Source organism: Dendrobates tinctorius, unplaced genomic scaffold (assembly GCF_039654945.1).
Source record: "Dendrobates tinctorius isolate UK_male_01 unplaced genomic scaffold, ASM3965494v1 ptg000114l, whole genome shotgun sequence".
Lineage (NCBI taxonomy): Eukaryota > Metazoa > Chordata > Amphibia > Anura > Dendrobatidae > Dendrobates > Dendrobates tinctorius.
In genome coordinates, this window is record NW_027361782.1 from 26,472,693 (window position 1) to 26,493,163 (window position 20,471).

General features: G+C 46.9%; 1 protein-coding gene across 1 annotated transcript in view; it reads right to left on the minus strand.

Moving 5' to 3' along the window:
• The window catches only part of LOC141101083 (sodium/hydrogen exchanger 2-like), a 153,411-nt gene extending 153,028 nt beyond the window's left edge, over positions 1-383 (minus strand). The window contains exon 1 of the mRNA XM_073589917.1: positions 173-383. Within this exon, the coding sequence (XP_073446018.1) occupies positions 173-383 (211 nt within the window). The remainder of the gene's footprint in view (positions 1-172) is intronic.
• Positions 384-20,471: the final 20,088 nt, after the last annotated feature.

Genomic DNA, 20,471 nt, shown 5'->3' on the forward strand with positions numbered 1-20,471 from the left:
GACAATTCAGTGACAGCAAGCAGAGATCTGTGACATTACATTTGCATGTCCCAGCTGGGGGGCCCTTACTAGAATGGTCACATCAGAAACATTTAATGCCATCTTCTCTCCCCCACCCGGGTTGTCTGTGGGCATCATCCCTGGTGAAGAAAAGGGCGCTGCCACCTCTTACCAATCTTGGCGAATGAGGCCAGCAAGATGCACAGGGTGATCTCAAAGGGCGTCTTCACATGGTTGTACTCCATGGAGATGTTCACATGGGTGCCATTGCTGGACACTTTGTCCACCTGTGGGGGAGGTGACGTCTGTTCTTTGGGGAATGCTGAGAGTAGTTGAATGCAGAAGATCAGGACAAGAACCTCCATCTTACTCAGGAGAGACATAGCTGAAGTGTCCTTCCCACTCTGGTCTGGCATCAGACTGAGAGGGGAGATCCGAGGTGAAACCTCCCATGTGAAATTTCTGGACCATCTCCAACCTCAGATTTGGAAAATTCCACAAAACGAGTCCTTAATAGAGAACAATTATCTCCCCGGATTAATTACACCATGAAGTGCATCAATCTCTGCAGCACTTACAGCAATTGAGTGAAGAGGGAGGAATGTAAAATCTCTGTGTGTTGCAAACTTTGGGCAGCCAATGTATCCACTCTTGTTGCATATTCCTTTAAAATCTCAGATTCCATGTAGATCCCTCACTATATGTTCTGTTCCATTAAATGTGGGGTCCCGCAGGTCCTGCAGGAGGACAGATTGTCCAGAGGTTGGCAAATGGCTGAACGTAGTGATGATGAAATCTACGGTGTCACGCCACTGACAGGTAGCATGGAAGAGCCATAGAAGTAGGTGGCCTGGTGCTGTGTAGGAGTGCGTCGGTTACAGTGTGGTCGGAGTGCACAAAATTTCAGCAATAATAGTCCCAAATTCTACTTTCCTGAGGACACAAGTTCATACTCATCATAGCTCCTGGGCAGGCAGGGGATAGTGTTTTCCTAAAATGGGCATTCCACGTTGAGTCAAAAGCGTTTCTCGTGAGGTTTGGGGGTGTTCATGAGACACATAGGTTTGGAATGGGACTTCATTGTCTCCAGAAATGTGGGCAGCTTTGACTGGTATGAGTCCCTTTTTAGACCTGGGACACACAATTTTATGGAATTGTTTCCAAAAGTTTGGGATTGTAGACAGAGTATGAAAGGTGCAGAGACCGGTCGTCGTTAGATGTGACTAAGGTCTTGTAGATACTGAGGAGCAGGGGAGAATGCGAACTTTGCTAAGTGAAGTCTGGCAAGTGAGCCATGGGGTGAACAGTGGGCTAGTAGGTGATTCTTGTGGGCCACCGCTGAACTAATGATAAAGGAAGGGAATCATCAGTGGTTCGCTCTGTAGAGTCTATTGGGGCTGAGAGTACTGGTTGTGGTGAATGTGGACATCTCACACCAGAGGGACACTGCAGCTGACTTGTATAGAAGGGTCATGAGGATCTTTCTGGGTCGAGACTGCAGTGAGAATGGCCGTATTGGCCTAGAATGTAGCCTGGTGGTACAACCCTGGAATTTATTGAAGAAAAAAACAAAATGAGCATAGACCCTACAGAAAGTAAATGGATGAATAGTAATAGTGTGTGAAAATAACATTGGGGACTTAGTTAACGCTATTTTGATCAAAAAAGCATAAAAGCCATCCCACTGTGACAAGATGTACCCATTGCAATGATCCTAGTCTGTCTCTAGTATTATAACCTTACTATGTATAATCCAACATCAATGTGAATAAGCGCAGAGCAGGACAGGGCTCCCACCCTCTGAGCTAAGTATTCCATCTGTATAGCTTCAATGGATGGGGGTCTAAGTCAGGGTCCTGTTCTGCTCTGCCCTTATTCACACTGACGTGGTTTGATACATGGCAAGGTTTTAATACTAGAGACAGGTAAGGTCTATCCCAATAATGCTGCTGTGAGATTGTGTGATATAATAGTGCTGGTGTGAGACTGTGATATAACAGTACAGATGTGAGACTGTGTGATTTAACAGTGCTGGTGTGATATAACAGTGCTGGTGTGAGACTGTGTGATGTAACTGTATTGGTGTGAGACTGTGATGTAACAATGTTGGTGTGAGACTGTGCGATATCACAGTGCTGGTGTGAGACTATGTGATATAACAGTGCTGGTGTGAGACTGTGATACAGCAATACTGGTGTGAGACTGTGTGATGTACAGTGCTGGTGTGAGACTGAGTTGGGTCGCCCTCCCAGGGCTGTGGGGTACTCGGTACCGGGCCGATGTCAGGGGGAGAATGTGTCACAGCAGCGGTGACCCAGTCCTTGGCCCTGGGCGCCCAAGTCAATGGCGGATGATGTTTGTAATGTAGTTTATATGGATAGTTCGTGACGCCACCCGTTGCGTTTGGCAAATAAGATGTTAAGCTAATGCTGCTTGCAGATCCACTGGGACTGATGGTGTGATGCAGCAAAGATGGTGTAGCTCCCCACAGGTGGAGCTGTAGTCCCAGGGCAGTGTGGGGTGCAATGGCTGAGGAGAGGCACAGAATGGTGCGGATGCTGATACCCAGATGTAGCGGTGCTGATGCGAGAATGAGTGGAGGACACCAGAGCTTGCAGTTTCAAAGCTTTACTCACAGTTCGTAGTGCACACAGGTGCCTGCTTCAGTACCGTGTCCTCCGGGGCAGAGGCCCAGCCAACCTCCAGGCGAGATAGGACTCTCCCTGCCAACACTCCGCCAACATGTGCTTTTCTGAATGACTCCGCCAATGCGCCTTCAATGGTGAAGCACTCCAGTACTTAGTTACCCTGGAATACCTCCTGTCTAGATGTTCCTAGAACTCTCACTTGTATGACAGACAGCTGAGCTGTAGCCTGATCAGGGACCTCCTGGATCCTGGCTCTCTATCCGTTTGCTGTTGTGTCCCAAGTCTTAGATGGGAGTAGTGCATTTACAGCCAACTACTCCACCGGTGTCTGCTGCAGAACCATAAGTGTCCATACAACCTCGGGGACCGGGCCCCGGCCTTGCGCTGAGAACCTATAGGCAGGGCTCCTATCCAACCCACTCCTCCTCTCTGTTGTGAGACTGTGATGTAACAGCGCTGGTGTGAGACTGTGATATAGCAGCGCTGGTGTGAGACTGTGTGATGTAACAACGCTGGTGTGAGACTGTGATATAACAGTGTTGGTGTGAGACTGTGTGCTGTAACAGTATTGGTGTGAAACTGTGTGATGTAACAGTGTTGGTGTAAGGCTGTGTGATATAACAGTGCTGGTGTGAGACTGTGTGATATACCAGTGCTGGTGTGAGACTGTGTGATGTAACAGTATTGGTGTGAGACTGTGTGATGTAACAGTGCTGGTGTGAGACTGTGTGATCTAACAGTGCTGGTGTGAGACTGTATATAAAAATGCTGGTGTGAGACTGTGTGACATAACAGTGCTGGTGTGAGACTGTGATGTAACAGCGCTGGTGTGAGACTGTGTAATATACCAGCGCTTGTGTGAGACTGTGTAATATACCAGCGCTTGTGTGAGACTGTGTGATGTAACAGTGTTGGTGTGAGACTGTGTGATGTAACAGTGTTGGTGTGAAACTGTGTCATGTAACAGTGCTGGTGTGAGACTGTGTGATGTAACAGTGCTGGTGTGAAATAACAGTGTTGGTGTGAGGCTGTGTGATATAACAGTATTGGTGTGAGACTGTGTGATCTAACAGTGCTGGTATGAGACTGTATATAAAGGTGCTGGTGTGAGACTGTGTGACATAACAGTACTGGTGTGAGACTGTGTGATGTAACAGTGCTGGTGTGAGACTGTGTGATGTACAGTGCTGGTGAGAGACTGTGATGTAAAAGTGCTGGTGTGAGACTGTGTGATGTAACAGCGCTGGTGTGAGACTGTGTGATGTAACAGCGCTGGTGTGAGACTATGTGATATAACAGCGCTGGTGTGAGACTGTGTGATGTAACAGCGCTGGTGTGAGACTGTGTGATGTAACAGCGCTGGTGTGAGACTGTGTGACGTAACAGCGCTGGTGTGAGACTGTGTGACGTAACAGCGCTGGTGTGAGACTGTGTGACGTAACAGCGCTGGTGTGAGACTGTGTGACGTAACAGCGCTGGTGTGAGACTGTGTGACGTAACAGCGCTGGTGTGAGACTGTGTGACGTAACAGCGCTGGTGTGAGACTGTGTGATGTAACAGCGCTGGTGTGAGACTGTGTGATGTAACAGCGCTGGTGTGAGACTGTGTGATGTAACAGCGCTGGTGTGAGACTGTGTGATGTAACAGCGCTGGTGTGAGACTGTGTGATGTAACAGCGCTGGTGTGAGACTATGTGATATAACAGCGCTGGTGTGAGACTGTGTGATGTAACAGCGCTGGTGTGAGACTGTGACGTAACAGCGCTGGTGTGAGACTGTGTGATGTAACAGTGCTGGTGTGAGACTGTGTGATCTAACAGTGCTGGTGTGAGACTGTATATAAAAATGCTGGTGTGAGACTGTGTGACATAACAGTGCTGGTGTGAGACTGTGATGTAACAGCGCTGGTGTGAGACTGTGTGATATACCAGCGCTGGTGTGAGACTGTGGGATGTAACAGTGCTGGTGTGAGACTGTGTGATATACAGTGCTGGTGAGACTGTGATGTAAAAGTGCTGGTGTGAGACTGTGTGATGTAACAGTGCTGGTGTGAGACTGTGATGTAACAGTGCTGGTGTGAGACTGTGTGATATTCCAGTGCTGGTGTGAGAATGTGTGATGTAACAGTACTGGTGTGAGACTGTGTGACGTAACAGTGCTGGCGTGAGACTGTGTGATGTACAGTGCTGGTGAGAGACTGTGATGTAAAAGTGCTGGTGTGAGACTGTGTGATGTAACAGTGCTGGTGTGAGACTGTGATGTAGCAGTGCTGGTGTGAGACTGTGTAATATTCCAGCGCTGGTGTGAGACTGTGTGATGTAACAGCGCTGGTGTGAGACTGTGTGATGTAACAGCGCTGGTGTGAGACTGTGTGATGTAACAGCGCTGGTGTGAGACTGTGATTTAACAGCGCTGGTGTGAGACTGTGTGATATAACAGCACTGGTGTGAGACTGTGATGTAACAGCACTGGTGTGAGACTGTGTGATGTAACAGCGCTGGTGTGAGACTGATGTAACAGCGTTGGTGTGAGACTGTGTGATGTAACAGCGCTGGTGTGAGACTGTGTGATGTAACAGCGCTGGTGTGAGACTGTATGCTGTACCAGCACTGGTGTGAGACTGTGTGATGTAATAGTATTGATGTGAGACTGTGTGATGTAACAGTGCTGGTGTGAGACTGTGTGATGTACAGTGCTGGTGAGAGACTGTGATGTAAAAGTGCTGGTGTGAGACTGTGTGATGTAACAGTGCTGGTGTGAGACTGTGTGATGTACAGTGCTGGTGTTTGACTGTGATGTAACAGTGCTGGTTTGAGACTGTGATATACCAGCACTGGTGTGAGACTGTGTGATGTAACAGCGCTGGTGTGAGACTGTGATGTAACAGTGTTGGTGTGAGACTGTGTGCTGTAACAGTTTGGGTGTGAAACTGTGTGATGTAACAGTGTTGGTGTGAGGCTGTGTGATATAACAGTATTGGTGTGATATAACAGTGCTGGTGTGAGACTGTGTGATGTAACTGTATTGGTGTGAGACTGTGATGTAACAATGTTGGTGTGAGACTGTGTGATATCACAGTGTTGTATAAAAAGGTGTGGGGTGCACCAAACAATCAATGGGTTCTATATATGAGGGTGCAAAAGCTTTGCATGGAGAGAACCATGAAATGTAAGAGAAAAAAGACCAAGCAAAGAATGGCCTGCACACCAATTAAATCTGATAACACATAATAACCGTAGAAAAATGCTTTATTGGAAAACACAACACACGTGTTAAAAACAATTAAAAAGGACAAAGGAAGTCCATGTAACACTCCTGCATATAATAGTCACATACAGCCATAATAGGTATAGAGCCCTTTTTGTATGATTAAGAGTACAGACAATGAAAAGCCATCACAATACACCATGTGTGCAGAGTTTTTTCTGAGACATATGTAGTCTCCAAATTGATTCCCATATACCAGCCCAATGTACAAAATTTCCAGGACCACAACTCAGGAGCCTGCAAACAAATAAGGCTGTTAAAATGTAAGAGAAGTTGTAGCTACATACTCACTGAACCACCTAATGAGCAAAAATCCTGAAAGCCAGCTCAATATTGCCAGATGATGTGCTGGTGGATGGCCAGGCACCCATGAAGTCTGTGGATAGCCAAGGGAATATGTAGCTACATTGGGCTGGTATATAGGAATCAATTTGGAGACTACATATGTCTCAGAAAAAAAACTCTGCACACATGGTGTATTGTGATGGCTTTTCATTGTCTGTACTCTTAATGATACAAAAAGGGCTCTATACCTATTATGGCTGTATGTGATTATTATATGCAGGGGTGTTACATGGACTTCCTTTGTCCTTTTTAATTGTTTTTAACACGTGTGTTGTGTTTTCCAATAAAGCATTTTTCTACGGTTATTATATGTTATCAGATTTAATTGGTGTGCAGGCCATTCTTTGCTTGGTCTTTTTTCTCTTACATTGTGTGATATAACAGTGCTGGTGTGAGACTGTGTGATGTAACAGTATTGGTGTGAGACTGTGTGATATAACAGTATTGGTGTGAGACTGTGTGATATAACAGTGCTGGTGTGAGACTGTGTGATATAACAGTATTGGTGTGAGACTGTGTGATATAACAGTGCTTGGTGTGAGACTGTGTGATATACCAGTGCTGGTGTGAGACTGTGTGATGTACCAGTGCTGGTGTGAGACTGTGTGATGTAACAGTGCTGGTGTGAGACTGTGTGATGTAACAGTGCTGGTGTGAGACTGTGTGATGTAACAGTGCTGGTGTGAGACTGTGTGATGTAACAGTGCTGGTGTGAGACTGTGTGATGTAACAGTGCTGGTGTGAGACTGTGTGATGTAACAGTGCTGGTGTGAGACTGTGTGATGTAACAGTGCTGGTGTGAGACTGTGTGATGTAACAGTGCTGGTGTGAGACTGTGATGTAACAGTGCTGGTGTGAGACTGTGTGATCTAACAGTGCTGGTGTGAGACTGTGTGATCTAACAGTGCTGGTGTGAGACTGTGTGATCTAACAGTGCTGGTGTGAGACTGTGTGATCTAACAGTGCTGGTATGAAACTGTATATAAAGGTGCTGGTGTGAGACTGTGTGACATAACAGTGCTGGTGTGAGACTGTGTGATGTAACAGTGCTGGTGTGAGACTGTGTGATGTAACAGTGCTGGTGTGAGACTGTGTGATGTACAGTGCTGGTGAGAGACTGTGATGTAAAAGTGCTGGTGTGAGACTGTGTGATGTAACAGTGCTGGTGTGAGACTGTGATGTAACAGTGCTGGTGTGAGACTGTGTGATATTCCAGTGCTGGTGTGAGAATGTGTGATGTAACAGCGCTGGTGTGAGACTGTGTGACGTAACAGCTCTGGTGTGAGATTGTGTGATATTCCAGTGCTGGTGTGAGAATGTGTGATATAACAGCGCTGGTGTGAGACTGTGTGATATAACAGCGCTGGTGTAAGACTGTGTGATGTAACAGTGCTGGTGTGAAATAACAGTGTTGGTGTGAGGCTGTGTGATATAACAGTATTGGTGTGAGACTGTGATGTAACAGTGCTGGTGTGAGACTGTGTGATCTAACAGTGCTGGTATGAGACTGTATATAAAGGTGCTGGTGTGAGACTGTGTGACATAACAGTACTGGTGTGAGACTGTGATGTAAAAGTGCTGGTGTGAGACTGTGTGATGTAACAGTGCTGGTGTGAGACTGTGATGTAGCAGTGCTGGTGTGAGACTGTGTGATATTCCAGTGCTGGTGTGAGACTGTGTGATGTAACAGCGCTGGTGTGAGACTGTGTGATGTAACAGCGCTGGTGTGAGACTGTGTGATGTAACAGCGCTGGTGTGAGACTGTGTGATGTAACAGCGCTGGTGTGAGACTGTGTGATGTAACAGCGCTGGTGTGAGACTGTGATTTAACAGCGCTGGTGTGAGACTGTGTGATGTAACAGCACTGGTGTGAGACTGTGATTTAACAGCGCTGGTGTGAGACTGTGTGATATAACAGCGCTGGTGTGAGACTGTGATGTAACAGCACTGGTGTGAGACTGTGTGATGTAACAGTGCTGGGACTGTGATGTAACAGTGTTGGTGTGAGACTGTGTGATGTAACAGTGTTGGTGTGAAACTGTGTCATGTAACAGTGCTGGTGTGAGACTGTGTGATGTAACAGTGCTGGTGTGAAATAACAGTGTTGGTGTGAGGCTGTGTGATATAACAGTATTGGTGTGAGACTGTGTGATCTAACAGTGCTGGTATGAGACTGTATATAAAGGTGCTGGTGTGAGACTGTGTGACATAACAGTACTGGTGTGAGACTGTGTGATGTAACAGTGCTGGTGTGAGACTGTGTGATGTACAGTGCTGGTGAGAGACTGTGATGTAAAAGTGCTGGTGTGAGACTGTGTGATGTAACAGCGCTGGTGTGAGACTGTGTGATGTAACAGCGCTGGTGTGAGACTATGTGATATAACAGCGCTGGTGTGAGACTGTGTGATGTAACAGCGCTGGTGTGAGACTGTGTGATGTAACAGCGCTGGTGTGAGACTGTGTGACGTAACAGCGCTGGTGTGAGACTGTGTGACGTAACAGCGCTGGTGTGAGACTGTGTGACGTAACAGCGCTGGTGTGAGACTGTGTGACGTAACAGCGCTGGTGTGAGACTGTGTGACGTAACAGCGCTGGTGTGAGACTGTGTGACGTAACAGCGCTGGTGTGAGACTGTGTGATGTAACAGCGCTGGTGTGAGACTGTGTGATGTAACAGCGCTGGTGTGAGACTGTGTGATGTAACAGCGCTGGTGTGAGACTGTGTGATGTAACAGCGCTGGTGTGAGACTGTGTGATGTAACAGCGCTGGTGTGAGACTATGTGATATAACAGCGCTGGTGTGAGACTGTGTGATGTAACAGCGCTGGTGTGAGACTGTGACGTAACAGCGCTGGTGTGAGACTGTGTGATGTAACAGTGCTGGTGTGAGACTGTGTGATCTAACAGTGCTGGTGTGAGACTGTATATAAAAATGCTGGTGTGAGACTGTGTGACATAACAGTGCTGGTGTGAGACTGTGATGTAACAGCGCTGGTGTGAGACTGTGTGATATACCAGCGCTGGTGTGAGACTGTGGGATGTAACAGTGCTGGTGTGAGACTGTGTGATATACAGTGCTGGTGAGACTGTGATGTAAAAGTGCTGGTGTGAGACTGTGTGATGTAACAGTGCTGGTGTGAGACTGTGATGTAACAGTGCTGGTGTGAGACTGTGTGATATTCCAGTGCTGGTGTGAGAATGTGTGATGTAACAGTACTGGTGTGAGACTGTGTGACGTAACAGTGCTGGCGTGAGACTGTGTGATGTACAGTGCTGGTGAGAGACTGTGATGTAAAAGTGCTGGTGTGAGACTGTGTGATGTAACAGTGCTGGTGTGAGACTGTGATGTAGCAGTGCTGGTGTGAGACTGTGTAATATTCCAGCGCTGGTGTGAGACTGTGTGATGTAACAGCGCTGGTGTGAGACTGTGTGATGTAACAGCGCTGGTGTGAGACTGTGTGATGTAACAGCGCTGGTGTGAGACTGTGATTTAACAGCGCTGGTGTGAGACTGTGTGATATAACAGCACTGGTGTGAGACTGTGATGTAACAGCACTGGTGTGAGACTGTGTGATGTAACAGCGCTGGTGTGAGACTGATGTAACAGCGTTGGTGTGAGACTGTGTGATGTAACAGCGCTGGTGTGAGACTGTGTGATGTAACAGCGCTGGTGTGAGACTGTATGCTGTACCAGCACTGGTGTGAGACTGTGTGATGTAATAGTATTGATGTGAGACTGTGTGATGTAACAGTGCTGGTGTGAGACTGTGTGATGTACAGTGCTGGTGAGAGACTGTGATGTAAAAGTGCTGGTGTGAGACTGTGTGATGTAACAGTGCTGGTGTGAGACTGTGTGATGTACAGTGCTGGTGTTTGACTGTGATGTAACAGTGCTGGTTTGAGACTGTGATATACCAGCACTGGTGTGAGACTGTGTGATGTAACAGCGCTGGTGTGAGACTGTGATGTAACAGTGTTGGTGTGAGACTGTGTGCTGTAACAGTTTGGGTGTGAAACTGTGTGATGTAACAGTGTTGGTGTGAGGCTGTGTGATATAACAGTATTGGTGTGATATAACAGTGCTGGTGTGAGACTGTGTGATGTAACTGTATTGGTGTGAGACTGTGATGTAACAATGTTGGTGTGAGACTGTGTGATATCACAGTGTTGTATAAAAAGGTGTGGGGTGCACCAAACAATCAATGGGTTCTATATATGAGGGTGCAAAAGCTTTGCATGGAGAGAACCATGAAATGTAAGAGAAAAAAGACCAAGCAAAGAATGGCCTGCACACCAATTAAATCTGATAACACATAATAACCGTAGAAAAATGCTTTATTGGAAAACACAACACACGTGTTAAAAACAATTAAAAAGGACAAAGGAAGTCCATGTAACACTCCTGCATATAATAGTCACATACAGCCATAATAGGTATAGAGCCCTTTTTGTATGATTAAGAGTACAGACAATGAAAAGCCATCACAATACACCATGTGTGCAGAGTTTTTTCTGAGACATATGTAGTCTCCAAATTGATTCCCATATACCAGCCCAATGTACAAAATTTCCAGGACCACAACTCAGGAGCCTGCAAACAAATAAGGCTGTTAAAATGTAAGAGAAGTTGTAGCTACATACTCACTGAACCACCTAATGAGCAAAAATCCTGAAAGCCAGCTCAATATTGCCAGATGATGTGCTGGTGGATGGCCAGGCACCCATGAAGTCTGTGGATAGCCAAGGGAATATGTAGCTACATTGGGCTGGTATATAGGAATCAATTTGGAGACTACATATGTCTCAGAAAAAAAACTCTGCACACATGGTGTATTGTGATGGCTTTTCATTGTCTGTACTCTTAATGATACAAAAAGGGCTCTATACCTATTATGGCTGTATGTGATTATTATATGCAGGGGTGTTACATGGACTTCCTTTGTCCTTTTTAATTGTTTTTAACACGTGTGTTGTGTTTTCCAATAAAGCATTTTTCTACGGTTATTATATGTTATCAGATTTAATTGGTGTGCAGGCCATTCTTTGCTTGGTCTTTTTTCTCTTACATTGTGTGATATAACAGTGCTGGTGTGAGACTGTGTGATGTAACAGTATTGGTGTGAGACTGTGTGATATAACAGTATTGGTGTGAGACTGTGTGATATAACAGTGCTGGTGTGAGACTGTGTGATATAACAGTATTGGTGTGAGACTGTGTGATATAACAGTGCTTGGTGTGAGACTGTGTGATATACCAGTGCTGGTGTGAGACTGTGTGATGTACCAGTGCTGGTGTGAGACTGTGTGATGTAACAGTGCTGGTGTGAGACTGTGTGATGTAACAGTGCTGGTGTGAGACTGTGTGATGTAACAGTGCTGGTGTGAGACTGTGTGATGTAACAGTGCTGGTGTGAGACTGTGTGATGTAACAGTGCTGGTGTGAGACTGTGTGATGTAACAGTGCTGGTGTGAGACTGTGTGATGTAACAGTGCTGGTGTGAGACTGTGTGATGTAACAGTGCTGGTGTGAGACTGTGATGTAACAGTGCTGGTGTGAGACTGTGTGATCTAACAGTGCTGGTGTGAGACTGTGTGATCTAACAGTGCTGGTGTGAGACTGTGTGATCTAACAGTGCTGGTGTGAGACTGTGTGATCTAACAGTGCTGGTATGAAACTGTATATAAAGGTGCTGGTGTGAGACTGTGTGACATAACAGTGCTGGTGTGAGACTGTGTGATGTAACAGTGCTGGTGTGAGACTGTGTGATGTAACAGTGCTGGTGTGAGACTGTGTGATGTACAGTGCTGGTGAGAGACTGTGATGTAAAAGTGCTGGTGTGAGACTGTGTGATGTAACAGTGCTGGTGTGAGACTGTGATGTAACAGTGCTGGTGTGAGACTGTGTGATATTCCAGTGCTGGTGTGAGAATGTGTGATGTAACAGCGCTGGTGTGAGACTGTGTGACGTAACAGCTCTGGTGTGAGATTGTGTGATATTCCAGTGCTGGTGTGAGAATGTGTGATATAACAGCGCTGGTGTGAGACTGTGTGATATAACAGCGCTGGTGTAAGACTGTGTGATGTAACAGTGCTGGTGTGAAATAACAGTGTTGGTGTGAGGCTGTGTGATATAACAGTATTGGTGTGAGACTGTGATGTAACAGTGCTGGTGTGAGACTGTGTGATCTAACAGTGCTGGTATGAGACTGTATATAAAGGTGCTGGTGTGAGACTGTGTGACATAACAGTACTGGTGTGAGACTGTGATGTAAAAGTGCTGGTGTGAGACTGTGTGATGTAACAGTGCTGGTGTGAGACTGTGATGTAGCAGTGCTGGTGTGAGACTGTGTGATATTCCAGTGCTGGTGTGAGACTGTGTGATGTAACAGCGCTGGTGTGAGACTGTGTGATGTAACAGCGCTGGTGTGAGACTGTGTGATGTAACAGCGCTGGTGTGAGACTGTGTGATGTAACAGCGCTGGTGTGAGACTGTGTGATGTAACAGCGCTGGTGTGAGACTGTGATTTAACAGCGCTGGTGTGAGACTGTGTGATGTAACAGCACTGGTGTGAGACTGTGATTTAACAGCGCTGGTGTGAGACTGTGTGATATAACAGCGCTGGTGTGAGACTGTGATGTAACAGCACTGGTGTGAGACTGTGTGATGTAACAGTGCTGGGACTGTGATGTAACAGCGTTGGTGTGAGACTGTGTGATGTAACAGTGCTGGTGTGAGACTGTGATGTAACAGTATTGGTGTGAGACTGTGTGATATAACAGTGCTGGTGTGAGACTGTGTGATATACCAGTGCTGGTGTGAGACTGTGTGATGTAACAGTATTGGTGTGAGACTGTGTGATATAAAAGTGCTTGGTGTGAGACTGTGTGATAAACCAGTGCTGGTGTGAGACTGTGTGATGTAACAGTATTGGTGTGAGACTGTGTGATGTAACAGTGCTGGTGTGAGACTGTGTGATCTAACAGTGCTGGTATGAAACTGTATATAAAGGTGCTGGTGTGAGACTGTGTGACATAACAGTGCTGGTGTGAGACTGTGTGACGTAACAGTGCTGGTGTGAGACTGTGTGATGTAACAGTGCTGGTATGAGACTGTGTGATGTACAGTGCTGGTGAGAGACTGTGATGTAAAAGTGCTGGTGTGAGACTGTGTGATGTAACAGTGCTGCTGTGAGACTGTGTGATGTACAGTGCTGGAGTGAGACTGTGAAGTAACATCGCTGGTGTGAGACTGTGATATACCAGCGCTGGTGTGAGACTGTGTGACGTAACAGCGCTGGTGTGAGACTGTGTGATGTAACAGTGCTGGTGTGAGACTGTGTGATGTAACAGTGCTGGTGTGAGACTGTGTGATATAACAGCGCTGGTGTGAGACTGTGTGATGTAACAGCGCTGGTGTGAGACTGTGTGATGTAACAGCGCTGGTGTGAGACTGTGTGATGTAACAGCGCTGGTGTGAGACTGTGTGATGTAACAGCGCTGGTGTGAGACTGTGTGATGTAACAGCGCTGGTGTGAGACTGTGTGATGTAACAGCGCTGGTGTGAGACTGTGTGATGTAACAGTGCTGGTGTGAGACTGTGTGATGTACCAGCGCTGGTGTGAGACTGTGTGAAATAACAGTGCTGGTGTGAGACTGTGTGATGTAACAGTGCTGGTGTGAGACTGTGTGATGTACCAGTGCTGGTGTGAGACTGTGTGATATACCAGTGCTGGTGTGAGACTGTGTGATGTAACAGTGCTGATGTGAGACTGTATATAAAGGTGCTGGTGTGAGACTGTGTGACATAATAGTGCTGATGTGAGACTGTGATATAACAGTGCTGGTGTGAGACTGTGATATAACAGTGCTGGTGTGAGACTGTGTGATACAGTGGGGAAAAAAAGTATTTAGTCAGTCAGCAATAGTGCAAGTTCCACCACTTAAAAAGATGAGAGGCGTCTGTAATTTACATCATAGGTAGACCTCAACTATGGGAGACAAACTGAGAAAAAAAAATCCAGAAAATCACATTGTCTGTTTTTTTTTCATTTTATTTGCATATTATGGTGGAAAATAAGTATTTGGTCAGAAACAAGCAATCAAGATTTCTGGCTCTCACAGACCTGTAACTTCTTCTTTAAGAGTCTCCTCTTTCCTCCACTCATTACCTGTAGTAATGGCACCTGTTTAAACTTGTTATCAGTATAAAAAGACACCTGTGCACACCCTCAAACAGTCTGACTCCAAACTCCACTATGGTGAAGACCAAAGAGCTGTCAAAGGACACCAGAAACAAAATTGTAGCCCTGCACCAGGCTGGGAAGACTGAATCTGCAATAGCCAACCAGCTTGGAGTGAAGAAATCAACTGTGGGAGCAATAATTAGAAAATGGAAGACATACAAGACCACTGATAATCTCCCTCGATCTGGTGCTCCACGCAAAATCCCACCCCATGGGGTCAGAATGATCACAAGAACGGTGAGCAAAAATCCCAGAACCACGCGGGGGGACCTAGTGAATGAACTGCAGAGAGCTGGGACCAATGTAACAAGGTCTACCATAAGTAACACACTACGCCACCATGGACTCAGATCCTGCAGTGCCAGACGTGTCCCACTGCTTAAGCCTGTACATGTCCGGGCCCGTCTGAAGTTTGCTAGAGAGCATTTGGATGATCCAGAGGAGTTTGGGGAGAATGTCCTATGGTCTGATGAAACCAAACTGGAACTGTTTGGTAGAAACACAACTTGTCGTGTTTGGAGGAAAAAGAATACTGAGTTGCATCCATCAAACACCATACCTACTGTAAAGCATGGTGGTGGAAACATCATGCTTTGGGGCTGTTTCTCTGCAAAGGGGCCAGGACGACTGATCCGGGTACATGAAAGAATGAATGGGGCCATGTATCGTGAGATTTTGAGTGCAAACCTCCTTCCATCAGCAAGGGCATTGAAGATGAAACGTGGCTGGGTCTTTCAACATGACAATGATCCAAAGCACACCGCCAGGGCAACGAAGGAGTGGCTTCGTAAGAAGCATTTCAAGGTCCTGGAGTGGCCTAGCCAGTCTCCAGATCTTAACCCTATAGAAAACCTTTGGAGGGAGTTGAAAGTCCGTGTTGCCAAGCGAAAAGCCAAAAACATCACTGCTCTAGAGGAGATCTGCATGGAGGAATGGGCCAACATACCAACAACAGTGTGTGGCAACCTTGTGAAGACTTACAGAAAACGTTTGACCTCTGTCATTGCCAACAAAGGATATATCACAAAGTATTGAGATGAAATTTTGTTTCTGACCAAATACTTATTTTCCACCATAATATGCAAATAAAATGAAAAAAAAAAACAGACAATGTGATTTTCTGGATTTTTTTTTCTCAGTTTGTCTCCCATAGTTGAGGTCTACCTATGATGTAAATTACAGACGCCTCTCATCTTTTTAAGTGGTGGAACTTGCACTATTGCTGACTGACTAAATACTTTTTTTCCCCACTGTATAACATTGCTGGTGTGAGACTGATATAACAGTGCTGGTGTGAGACTGTGATGTAACAGTGCTGGTGTGAGACTGTGATATAACAGTGCTGATGTGAGACTGTGTGATATAAGGCTGAGTTCACACTTGGCGTTTTTTTCGCGTTTCCGCGGCGGTTTTAACCGCGCAATTTTGCCACGAAAACGCGAAAAATAAGCATCCCATGCATTCCTATGGGATTCCGCAATGCTGTGCTAAAGCTGCGGTTTTTACCGCGGCGGAATCGCTTCGCGGTAAAAACCGCAGCATGCTCATTAATTTGCAGAATCGCGGCGATCCCGCACCCATAGGAATGCATTGTTCCGCTTACTTCCCGCATGTGGCTGTGCACACCATGCGGAAAGTAAGCAGAACATTTGCGGATGGTACCCACGGTCCGGAGGAGAGGAGACTGTCCTCCGGGCTTTGGGTACCATATCCCTGTAAAAAATAGAATTTAAAATAAAAAATATTGTTATTCTTACCTTCCGACGTCCCGCGCAGTCTTCCTGCTTCTCTTCACTCTCTCGTTCCCAGTAGTCCTTTGCGAAAATGCCCGCGATGGCGTCCGTTCTCGCGGGATCGCGAAGTCTCGCGGTCATTCGCGCAACGTCATCGCGAATTACCGCGCGACGTCGCGATCCCGCGAGAACTGACGTCATCGCGGGCATTTTCGCAAAGGATTACTGGGAACGCCTGCGCGGGACGTCGGAAGGTAAGAATAACACTATTTTTTATTTTTTTTTTTACATTCTATCTTGCCGCATAGGTGGCCTCAGTAGTAAAAAGTTGCTCACACTTGTCAAACACTATGTTTGACGAGTGTGAGCAACCTGTCAATCAGTTCTCCAAGCGATGCTACAGATCGCTTGGAGAACGCTAGCATTTTGCAAGCTAATTACGCTTGCAAAATGCTAGTTTTTCCACAGGAAAATCGCGGGAATTTAAAATGCGATTTTCCCGCGGACTGGAATTCCGGAGTTCTCGCGGTAATTTCCGCGAGAGTTCCGGTACGTGTGCACTTAGCCTCACAGTGCTGGTGTGAGACTGATATAACAGTGCTGGTGTGAGACTGTGTGATCACAACACCATGGATATGAAATTACTGGTATTGAAAAGTAACTTCACATCTCAGAGAGAGAAGAGTCTGGGAGTACAAGCTAATGATGACCTTTGACACTCTCAATGCTGGAATGAATGTGGCGAATGGATTTATGTCTTTTTACATCAATTAAGGAATTTGCTCCTAAGACCTTGTGGGGGCATCACAACACATTAGGAGACCCCAATCAAAGGACAATAAAACATCTAGACTCCTTATCTATGAACTGGTCCAATATTTATGTTTTTCCCTCTCCCATAATGATAGTTCTGCTTCACGTCACTTGTCTTATCTATTGCATTTTTTCTGTGCTGTGTTGTGTATAAATATGTGATTCTTCAGATTTTGTATTAGTCAATGCCTGATGAAGAGACCTGAGTAGTCTCGAAAGCTTGCAATGTGTTACCATCTTTTCAGTTAGCCATTAAAAGGTATCAACCTCTGAGGACTCTATAAAAATGAATGTGTGTGTGTGTGTGTGTGTATCACCAGCCAATCAAGAAGCATCTTTCATTTCACCAGAGCTGTTCAAAAGAAGCTGAACTGTGATTGGTTGCTGTGACCAACAGTTTTCCCACTTGACAACACCTCAGCAAGACACTGACATGGTGGGAGAAATCTAGCATCCCTGCTTAAATAAGCTCCCAGCTATTGTCTGCCCCCTGAAAGGAGCAGAGATCACATGACAGAAAGGAATCCCCCCTCCCGTGCCATATACACATCACACATCATCCATTTCATAGTCACATCTTCCCTCTTAAAGGGATCATTGGTATGGAAGTCAGGGCAAATCCACTCAGCGCTCTGGTTCTGACACCAGGCCTCTCTTCAAGGGATCCCCGGTATGGAAGTTAGGACCGTTCCACTCAGCGCTCTGGTTCTGACTTCAGGCTGACGGGATGATGTGGGATATTAGTGGTAGTAGTCCGGTGGCTCTGGCTGACAGGATGATGTAGGATATTAGTGGTAGTTGCCCGGTGGCTCTGGCTGATGGGACAATGTAGGATATTAGGAGTAGTAGTCTGGTAGCTCTGGCTGATGGGATGATGTGGGATATTAGGGGTAATAGTCCGGTTTCTCTGGCTGACGGAATGATGTGGGATATTAGGGGTAGTAGTCCGGTGGCTCTGGCTGACGGGATGATGTGGGATATAAGTGGTAGTAGTCCAGTGGCTCTGGCTGATGGGATGATGTGGGATATTAGGGGTAGTAGTCTGGTGGCTCTGGCTGATGGGATGATGTGGGATATTAGTGGTAGTAGTCCGGTGGCTCTGGCTGTCGGGATAATGTGGGATATAGATAGGGGTAGTAGTCTGGTGGCTCTGGCTGACGGGATGATGTGTGATATTAGGGGTAATAGTCCGGTTTCTCTGGCTGACAGGATGATGTGGGATATTAGTGGTAGTAGTCCGGTGGCTCTGGCTGATGGGATGATGTGGGATATTAGGGGTAGTAGTCCGGTGGCTCTGGCTGACGGGATGATGTGGGATATTAGTGGTAGTAGTCCGGTGGCTCTGGCTGACAGGATGATGTGGGATATTAGTGGTAGTAGTCTGGTGGCTCTGGCTGATGGGATGATGTGGGATATTAGGGGTAGTAGTCCGGTGGCTCTGGCTGACGGGATGATGTGGGATATTAGTGGTAGTAGTCCGGTGGCTCTGGCTGACGGGATGATGTGGGATATTAGTGGTAGTAGTCCGGTGGCTCTGGCTGACGGGATGATGTGGGATATTAGTGGTAGTAGTCCGGTGGCTCTGGCTGACAGGATGATGTGGGATATTAGTGGTAGTAGTCTGGTGGCTCTGGCTGATGGGATGATGTGGGATATTAGGGGTAGTAGTCCGGTGGCTCTGGCTGACAGGATGATGTAGGATATTAGTGGTAGTAGTCCAGTGGCTCTGGCTGACGGGATGATGTGGGATATTAGGGGTAGTAGTCTGGTGGCTCTGGCTAATGGGATGATGTGGGATATTAGGGGTAGTAGTCCGGTGGCTCTGGCTGATGGGATGATGTGGGATATTAGGTGGTAGTAGTCCGGTGGCTCTGGCTGACAGGATGATGTGGGATATTAGGGGTAGTAGTCCGGTGGCTCTGGCTGACAGGATGATGTGGGATATTAGTGGTAGTAGTCCAGTGGATCTGGCTGACAGGATGATGTGGGATATTAGGGGGTAGTAGTCCGGTGGCTCTGGCTGACAGGATGATGTGGGATATTAGTGGTAGTAGTCTGGTGGCTCTGGCTGATGGGATGATGTGGGATATTAGGGGTAGTAGTCCGGTGGCTCTGGCTGACAGGATGATGTGGGATATTAGTGGTAGTAGTCTGGTGGCTCTGGCTGATGGGATGATGTGGGATATTAGAGGTAGTAGTCCGGTGGCTCTGGCTGACAGGATGATGTGGGATGTTAGTGCTAGTAGTCTGGTGGCTCTGGCTGACGGGATGATGTGGGATATTAGGGGTAGTAGTCCGGTGGCTCTGGCTGACGGGATGATGTGGGATATTAGTGGTAGTAGTCCGGTGGCTCTGGCTGACAGGATGATGTGGGATATTAGTGGTAGTAGTCTGGTGGCTCTGGCTGATGGGATGATGTGGGATATTAGGGGTAGTAGTCCGGTGGCTCTGGCTGACAGGATGATGTAGGATATTAGTGGTAGTAGTCCAGTGGCTCTGGCTGACAGGATGATGTGGGATATTAGGGGTAGTAGTGTGGTGGCTCTGGCTAATGGGTTGATGTGGGATATTAGGGGTAGTAGTCCGGTGGCTCTGGCTGATGGGATGATGTGGGATATTAGGGGGTAGTAGTCCGGTGGCTCTGGCTGACAGGATGATGTGGGATATTAGTGGTAGTAGTCTGGTGGCTCTGGCTGACAGGATGATGTGGGATATTAGGGGTAGTAGTCCGGTGGCTCTGGCTGACAGGATAATGTGGGATATTAGTGGTAGTAGTCCGGTGGCTCTGGCTGACAGGATGATGTGGGATATTAGGGGGTAGTAGTCCGGTGGCTCTGGCTGACAGGATGATGTGGGATATTAGTGGTAGTAGTCTGGTGGCTCTGGCTGATGGGATGATGTGGGATATTAGGGGTAGTAGTCCGGTGGCTCTGGCTGACGGGATGATGTGGGATATTAGTGGTAGTAGTCCGGTGGCTCTGGCTGACAGGATGATGTGGGATATTAGTGGTAGTCGTCTGGTGGCTCTGGCTGATGGGATGATGTGGGATATTAGGGGTAGTAGTCCGGTGGCTCTGGCTGACAGGATGATGTAGGATATTAGTGGTAGTAGTCCAGTGGCTCTGGCTGACGGGATGATGTGGGATATTAGGGGTAGTAGTCTGGTGGCTCTGGCTAATGGGATGATGTGGGATATTAGGGGTAGTAGTCCGGTGGCTCTGGCTGATGGGATGATGTGGGATATTAGGGGTAGTAGTCCGGTGGCTCTGGCTGACAGGATGATGTGGGATATTAGTGGTAGTAGTCTGGTGGCTCTGGCTGATGGGATGATGTGGGATATTAGGGGTAGCAGTCCGGTGGCTCTGGCTGACAGGATGATGTAGGATATTAGTGGTAGTAGTCCAGTGGCTCTGGCTGACGGGAT